The following is an 8,120-nucleotide window of genomic DNA, read 5'->3' as shown; positions in this document are numbered from 1 at the left end:
TTTGGGGGGTGGGGGTTCCCAGCCTATCATCTATGGGGTATCCCAGGGTGGTGAGGCTCCCCAGCCTATCATCTATGGGGTGTCCCGGGGTGGTGGGGCTCCCCAGCCCACCCACACCCACCGTTGGAGTCCAGGGGGATGAGGTTGGCAGCGTTGAGCACTTCCACCCGGAGTTTCTGCTCCGAAGGGCGGTACAGGGCCTTGATGGTCACGGCCCCGTACTTCTCTGAGCTGGTGTCCAGCTGAGTGGTGGAATGCAAGAATAAGGTCACTGCCCTTTGGCACAGCCACAGAGGGGATGCCTGGGCTCTGGTGGAGGCTAAATGGACATTTTTGGTGTGACCAAGGGGTGATGAACATCCTATGGGATGCAATTGAACCCCTCCCTGCCCACGGTTGGGCAAAGCCAGCCCAAACAGGGCTGGGGGGAGAGGTGGGGAAATCCCAGGTATCCATGGGTGAGCTGTGCTGGGCAGCCTGGCATGTGTGAGGGTGGGGAAGGGGCTGGGGGCACCATCCTGCCTCTTGCCTGCTGCTGGATCCTGTTGCTGAAGTACTTCTGGATGAGCTTGCGGCTGGTGGCGGAGCAGAGAGCCAGGTGGGTCTCCAGCGACTGCAGGGAGGACGAGAGGTGACAGTCAAGCACACAGATGGGTCTACATCTTGGGGATACAGAAGGAAACCCTGGGGACCCCCCCAGCACCCCCTACCAGGAAGGCTGGGGTGTGTAGAGTCTCCAGTGGCAGAACACAGCCCTCAGCGTAGAAGCACAGCTCCAGGCTCTGGGGAGAAGGACACTGTTAGTGGGCACCCAAACCTCCCCTCCCTGCCAGGGACATCCCCCCCTGTCCCATCCCCCCCTCCTCGGTACCTTCAGGGCACAGTGAAGCTTCTTATAGCTCTGGGCCAAGGGGACCTGCTGCCCTGCAGCTGCTGAGAGCACGTCCAAGGTGTGATGCCAGAGGAGAGCGAGGAGGCTGCATGGGTGAGGGAGGACCCAGGGTGGTGGGTTAGGGGTTGGTCCTCAGCCAAGGGGCTTCACGGAGACCCAGAGGGATCCAGTTCATCCCCCTGGGCTGAGCAGCCAGCCCCAAAGAGGGGTGTCCCCAAGCCCCATGGGGCTGAGGGGGACACTCCTGACAAGGGACAGTGACACTGCTGACTCCCACCATGGTGCAACCCCAGGGCCTCAGTCACCTTTTGAAGTTCTCCTGGACCAGATGCTCGTTGAGATACTGCAGCTCTGACTCCAGGAACTTCATGAGTGGGATGATGGACTGCAGGGAGAGGAGAGGGGCACTGGGGAGGGCATGGGGGGTCCAACAGGGGTCTGCTGGCTGGAGCCAGCAGGGCAGGGGGGTCTGGAAGGACTCCATCCCACAGTGAGGACTTGGGAAGGCATGAGGCAGGGAGAGGTGGAGAAGGATGGTGGGGGCCTCCATCAAGTAGGTTATTCACAGTTGCCCGACCAAGAGAGCTGAGGAGGAGCCAGGCCAGGTACTTACATCCTCAGGCTCCCGGGTGTCACTGGAAGATGAGAGCTCCTGGATGTGTCTGGCGATGCCCTTTTCCAGCTGCCAGGGAGAAATGCACAGAGGCACTTGGCATTTGCCCTCTGCACCAGCTTCTTCATTCCCCATTCTCCTTCTCATCTCCACCCCAGGACCACTGGGGGCTCCAGACTCCCCCAGGTGAAACCTCCCCACTTTAGGCCAAGGGGGGTCAGTGGCAGGTGATCACCTTAGTTGCCAGGGCTTGCACCACATCCCGGACCTGGTGGTCCAGGCAGGAGATAGTGCTGTCCAGCTGGTGGTGCAGTGTGTGCTGGATCTGCTGCTGGTCGATGACGGCCCCGGTGCGCTGCTCCAGCTGCGCCCAGTCCAGCTGTGCCGGCAGCTTCCGGATCAGCAGCCGCAGCTGCTTGATGTTGTTCACCACGATGCAGAGCTGGGAGACGTGGGTCTGCTTCAGGTTGTCCCTCCCACACCCTCCTGCTGCATCCACCACCAGCTCCATCCCCATCGCTAGCCCCATCCTCATCCCCGTCCTCATCCCCATCTTCATTCCATCCCCATCTCCATTCCCAACTCCATCCTCATCCCCACCCTCATCCCCATCCCTATCCCCATCCTCATCCCCATCTCTATCCCCATCCTCATCCCCATCTCTATCCCCATCCTCATCCCCATCTCTATCCCCATCCTCATCCCCATCTCTATCCCCATCCTCATCCCCATCTCTATCCCCATCCTCATCCCCATCTCTATCCCCATCCTCATCCCCATCTCTATCCCCATCCTCATCCCCATCTCTATCCCCATCCTCATCCCCATCTCTATCCCCATCCTCATCCCCATCTCTATCCCCATCTCTGTCCCCATCCCCATCCTACTCCACCTGCTCACACCATTTCCCTCTGGATTTTCCAGCATTACAGCTATTTGGGGTCAACTGGTCCCCATGAAAGCCAGACCCGGGATGTCAGCTGGGTGCTCATCTCCCTCTCTGCCCTGAAACCATGGCCAGATCCTTCCCCTCCCTCAGCAGTGGACCCTGCCCAGATACCAACCCTGTTGGCTGCTTTGGCCTCGCTCTGCTCACTCAGTGACAGATCCTCAGCCCTCTCCTTGATGAGCCTGCAGTACATCAGGGCGATCTTGCATATGTCCTGCAGGAGAGAGGAGAACCCAGTGGGACTCAGCTGGGCAGCACAGGGACCACCGTGGTGCCAGGGGACCCTGCCACATCAGCAGTGCCCTGCTCCAGCGGCGCCCAGTCCAGCTGTGCCGGCAGCTTCCGGATCAGCAGCCGCAGCTGCTTGATGTTGTTCACCACGATGCAGAGCTGGGAGACGTGGGTCTGCTTCAGGTTGTCCCTCCCACACCCTCCTGCTGCATCCACCACCAGCTCCATCCCCATCGCTAGCCCCATCCTCATCCCCGTCCTCATCCCCATCTTCATTCCATCCCCATCTCCATTCCCAACTCCATCCTCATCCCCACCCTCATCCCCATCCCTATCCCCATCCTCATCCCCATCTCTATCCCCATCCTCATCCCCATCTCTATCCCCATCTCTGTCTCCATCCCCATCCTACTCCACCTGCTCACACCATTTCCCTCTGGATTTTCCAGCATTACAGCTATTTGGGGTCAACTGGTCCCCATGAAAGCCAGACCCGGGATGTCAGCTGGGTGCTCATCTCCCTCTCTGCCCTGAAACCATGGCCAGATCCTTCCCCTCCCTCAGCAGTGGACCCTGCCCAGATACCAACCCTGTTGGCTGCTTTGGCCTCGCTCTGCTCACTCAGTGACAGATCCTCAGCCCTCTCCTTGATGAGCCTGCAGTACATCAGGGCGATCTTGCATATGTCCTGCAGGAGAGAGGAGAACCCAGTGGGACTCAGCTGGGCAGCACAGGGACCACCGTGGTGCCAGGGGACCCTGCCACATCAGCATGGGATGCTGGCCCTGTTCATGGAGACGTGTGTCCAAGACTAGGAGAGGAAACTCCAGCTGCTAATGTTTGTGAGCATCTTGTGAGCACTCGGGACATGGTTTAGTGGTGGTCATGGCAGGGCTGGGTTAACAGTTGGATTTGATCATCATAAAGGTATTTTCCAACCAAAATGATTCTCTGATTCTGTGATCTAATGGCAGGGCCAAGTGTACAAACCTCCACCAGCTTCACCATGATCATAAAGGCTTCCTCAGGGTCTGGCCAGTTGAGCTGCTGCCAGGTCTTCACGATCTGGGCATAGCAGGTGGACAGGTCCACAGTGGACGTGCTGTGCTTGTTGTGCTCCCCAAAGGGTGTCAGCTGGGAGGGCAGAGAAAGCAAATGTAACTTGCTCCTTTCCTTTGAAGCTCTCTGGCCCATCATCAGCTCCATATATCCCCATGTCATCTCCCAGCCACTCTGAAGAGCAGAGGAGATGAGGATGGATAGAGCATCCCAAGCTCCTATCATTGGGCTGTGCCCCAGCAGACTCTAACCCAGCACTGATGAACCTCACTGAGGAGAGGGGTGAGGAGCCTGTGGCCCCATGGCTGCCTTCCCTCCCCTCTTCCTAAGGGTCAGAAGCAAAGGGGACATGTGGGCCAGGCACAGCAGCAAGGCATGGGAAGAGCTGGAGTGTCCCCAAGAGACAGAGGGAGAAGTTCTTCTCCCTGGCTTACCTGGTCCATCTGGACAGCTCTCTGTGCTCTCTCCAGTGCAATGGTGTAGGCCTTCTGCAGCCACTGGGGCACGGCTTCCTTGAACCACTGGTGGAAATTGCTCAGAGCCAGAGGTCCATCCCTGTGGAGAAAGGCACAAGCTTCTCCAAACCGCACAGTGACGACGTGGGGCCATCACTCCTCCTGCTCTCACAGGCAAGAAACTGCCTTGAGGCAGAGGCAGCACGTAGCAATGTGCTCAGGAGAAACCTTCACTTGTCTGGAAGTTGAGATCTCCACCAACACCACTCAAGAGATGAGCCTGAAACCCTCTTGGTGATGCTTATATCACCACCAGACACCAACAGCCAGGGTCTGCCTGCCTTGGGTGTAATTAGTGATGGAGATGAATGGGAAGGACCTGGAGTTCCTCTGAATTTACTGCTCGTTCTCCCACCCAGCATCTGCCCCCTCTCTGGGTCAGTACCTCTTTGGGACAAAGTCCTTCATCCGATAGAGCTCCTGCAGGTTCATGTAGAGCTGGAAAAGGCTCTCAGCTGTGGGCTTGGACATGCTGCTGTCCACCTCGTGCAGCTGCTCCTGGACATGTTCTGCAACCTGGCAGTGACCAAGGGAAGGGGGGACAGCTGTCAGTGAGGGTCCCCCTTCTGTGGGGTCTCTGCAGCCAGGGGGTGAGGGTCAGCCTGGGGGACTCCTCTTGCTTCTGGGTGGCATTTCAGGAGATTCACTGGGTCAAGTCAACAGGTGACAGTCACTGCCCGGGCGTGCAGGGGAACAGTTTCCCTGGCTTGCTGCCTTCCAGGCTTGCAACAACCAGCTGACCCCTGAAGGGTGGCCAAGAATCTCAACCTGACTTGAGACCTTAGTCCCACAAGTGCAGAGCAGCCCAGGCTCACTCACCAGGCTCTCCAGCTCCAGGTAGGCGATGGAGAAGAGATTTAACTTCAAGGTCCTGCAAGAGAGAGACAAGGAGTCAGGAGCCTGCTAGCCCCAGCCCAGCAAACCCAGCCCAACAGATCCTCCCAGGTCATGTCCTTGTCACAAGGATGAGGACAGCACAGCTCTAAGAGGCAGAGATAGGACCACAGATGCTACTGTGGAGCTCAAGAGCCAAGGAATGAAGCACCAAAGTGTCCTGTTGGTCTTGGCCCCAGGGAAGGTGAATAAGGAGAGATCAAGCTCCAAGACCCACCTGATGAAGAATTTATTCCAGATATTCTGGCACTGCTGCAGATCTCCTATCACCTCCACGAGCAGTCTGGACAAGGCTTTACCATTCTCCTCCACACTCTGCAAAGGGAGGAACAGCTGTTTTGGATACTCAATGATGTTGACATGACCTGAGCCCTGTTCAAATCTGACTGGTTTCTATGATTCATTCTTGTGGGGCAGCCATCTAATCAAGAAGTTGTCCCCATGAGCTTATGTGGTTGGTCTGGGGACCATCTCCTGTTCTACTGAGCATCACACCAAGACCTGAAGCTTCAATGCACCTCCACAGGTGCAGGTAACATGGCTCATGGTGTTTAAAGCTGGAAAGCCAAATGCCTTGGCTGTATCAGAAAACTGGAGAAGCCTCATCTCTGTTTTGTCTTCCCATCTCCTCAGGCTTCCCACCCCAAGCCCAGCAAATTGCTTCTTAACATGTCAGAGAATCAGAGTTGGGAACTGACCTTCACCATGGGCTGGAGGTGCTGCTTCTTCATGTGAAACCACTCCTTTGTGCCTGACTGCAAGAGAGGAGTCCTGGTGTGACAGCAGGAGGAGCAAAGCCAGCTCTGTCACCCCCTCCACCCTCCCTGTTCCCTGGGTGTGGGCAGGACCCAGTTGGGAACCACAGGCTGGGACCACCAGGTTGAAAAGGGGCAGGTATTTTCCCCAGCCAGGATGGTGTGTGTGTAGCTTTGCTGAGGTGTGGGCGTTGGGCAGGGATGGATGGGAAGGGAGAGCCATGGAGTCCCACCTCCCTGGAGCTGGGGGATCCTGGTACCTTGAGAGCTGTGGAGACCATCTGGGGGAGGTCAGGGCTGAGCGTGCACAGCTCATGAAAAGCTTTCATTTTGCACATCTGGACCAGGACCCTGCAAAGCAAGAACCCCGAGGGAAACCCAGCACAGGCCCATCAGAAACAACCACCTCTTCCCCCAGGCACCCTACCCAAACTGACCTTCCCCTCCCAACAACATTCCCCGTGGGGAACCCAGGATGAGGAACAGGACACAGTGTCACAGCAAGGGGCAGAAAGGACTCCCATGGGTTTTTGCTCAAGGTTACAGGCTTGTCCATCCCATGATGGCCAAGCCCTACGACCACATGTGCAGCTGGGACCAGTGCTCAACTCACTGGAGCAGGGACTGGAGCCTCTCCATGGACCTCGGGACGGAGAGGGGGAAAATGATGCGGAACCTTCGGATGAGGGAGACCCCATAAGCCAGCAAGGACTGGAAGGACTCAGCCAGCTCTGCTTTCTGAGGAGAAGGAAGGAAACATGTGCTGTCATCCTCAGCAGCAGCCAGAGATGTCAGCAGGACCATGGCTCCGTGGTGGAGGGTGCCCATGGCTCCTGCTCCTTTCAGGCCTGCTCCAGGGATGGGAAAGCCCCCTGATGCCTGGGGTAACTTCTCCATGGAGGGGCTGAGCTGAGCTTTGTGTTTAAGCCTGAAAAACTTGAGCAGTGTGCTGGGATGCCCTGGGAAAACGCGCAGGGAAGAATTTGGGTTATCTTTTAAGTTTATCAGGAGGTTGTGATTGCCCTGACAGCAGTGATGGAGGAGGGGGGTGTTGGTGCCAAGGATAAGGGCTTGAGCTGGTCCCCCTGGCTGGTTGCTCTCCAGGAATGTCCTCCAGCCACCCTGGCAGCCCTGTATCCCTCAACCTTCTGCCCTTCCTGGAGCACAGGGAGGGAAATGGCCCCAGGAGGTGGGAGAAGAGGCTGGGGTTGGGGGCAGGGGCCACGTGTCCCCCCATGGTGCTGAAGCCCCCTCACCTGCTCTGGCCTCAGGCGCTCCTGCACCCACTGGTACTCGATGCTGGTGATCTGGTGGAGCAGGCAGCTGCTGTTGAACTCCAGGCTCTGGTAGAGTTTGCTGTATGCCAGCCACTGCCTGGGGAGCAGGGAGAGGCTGGGCTGAGCCCCCGGGGGCTGGGGGCACCCAGGGGCCAAGGGGGGGGTCCCACACCCATGGCTATGGCTGGGGGTGCAGAGGCAGGACCTGGTGCTGCTCAGGGCAGAGCGTCAGCAAGTTTCCTGCGGAATTCACGGGAGAGACCAGCCCCCAGGAAGGTGTTGGAGTCCCCCACCCCCACCCCAATGCTTCACTGTGGCCCCCCAGGCATGGGGGTACTCACGCCATGACCTGGTGGAAGTCAGAGAGATCCTTCTGCGTGGCGTGCAGGTACAGCACGGTGCTGGCGTGGGGGCTCAGCTCCCCGTCCCAGGAGGTGCTGCCAGCCTGTCGGGGTGGAAAAGGAGGGCGACACGTCCTGGAGCCAGCTGGGCTGAGCAAGGAGGGGGACAGGCACTGGGATGGGGTGGGTTTGCACGACCACAGGAGAGCTGGGTGCCCTATAAGGGCGCCAGGCACGATCCTCCTCCCTGGCTCCTTGCAGCAATGGGTCAGGCGTGGTGGGCTCCAAGGAAGGCCTCACCCCCCCCAGCCCTGGAGAGCTGCTTCCCTCCCTCCATACCTGGTGCTGAAGGATCTCGTAGGACACCAGCTGCTGCAGGAGGTGGCGATGGACAGTGTAGCTGGGCTGTGTCCGGCTGCAGGTGGTGGCCCTCTGAGGAGAGACAAGGCACAGAAACTGTGTGAATCATCGTGGAATGGTTTGGGTTGGGGGGGGACCTTATAGATCATCTTGTTCCAAACCCCTGGGATGGGCAGGGACCCCTTCCACTAGACCATGTTTCTCCAAGTCCCATGGAAAGGGCCCTCCTACCTT

General features: G+C 58.2%; 1 protein-coding gene across 1 annotated transcript in view; it reads right to left on the bottom strand.

Annotated features, from left to right (window-relative positions):
* UNC13D (unc-13 homolog D (C. elegans)) overlaps positions 1–8,120 on the bottom strand; it is a 13,047-nt gene that overhangs the window by 1,584 nt on the left and 3,343 nt on the right. The window contains exons 10-28 of the mRNA XM_010002722.1: positions 7,866–7,989; positions 7,527–7,630; positions 7,165–7,282; positions 6,522–6,646; positions 6,169–6,259; positions 5,852–5,908; positions 5,371–5,468; positions 5,079–5,130; positions 4,645–4,775; positions 4,179–4,299; positions 3,676–3,819; positions 3,275–3,373; positions 1,741–1,947; positions 1,506–1,574; positions 1,198–1,277; positions 872–977; positions 711–782; positions 530–613; positions 122–242 (exon numbers count right to left, since the gene is read on the bottom strand). Coding sequence (XP_010001024.1) covers positions 122–242; positions 530–613; positions 711–782; positions 872–977; positions 1,198–1,277; positions 1,506–1,574; positions 1,741–1,947; positions 3,275–3,373; positions 3,676–3,819; positions 4,179–4,299; positions 4,645–4,775; positions 5,079–5,130; positions 5,371–5,468; positions 5,852–5,908; positions 6,169–6,259; positions 6,522–6,646; positions 7,165–7,282; positions 7,527–7,630; positions 7,866–7,989 — 2,003 coding nt within the window. The remainder of the gene's footprint in view (positions 1–121; positions 243–529; positions 614–710; positions 783–871; positions 978–1,197; positions 1,278–1,505; positions 1,575–1,740; positions 1,948–3,274; positions 3,374–3,675; positions 3,820–4,178; positions 4,300–4,644; positions 4,776–5,078; positions 5,131–5,370; positions 5,469–5,851; positions 5,909–6,168; positions 6,260–6,521; positions 6,647–7,164; positions 7,283–7,526; positions 7,631–7,865; positions 7,990–8,120) is intronic.

Source organism: Chaetura pelagica, unplaced genomic scaffold (assembly GCF_000747805.2).
Source record: "Chaetura pelagica isolate M959 unplaced genomic scaffold, ChaPel_1.0 scaffold47, whole genome shotgun sequence".
Lineage (NCBI taxonomy): Eukaryota > Metazoa > Chordata > Aves > Apodiformes > Apodidae > Chaetura > Chaetura pelagica.
Note: the sequence above shows the minus strand (reverse complement) of the source record. Positions and strands in the feature narration are given on the sequence as shown.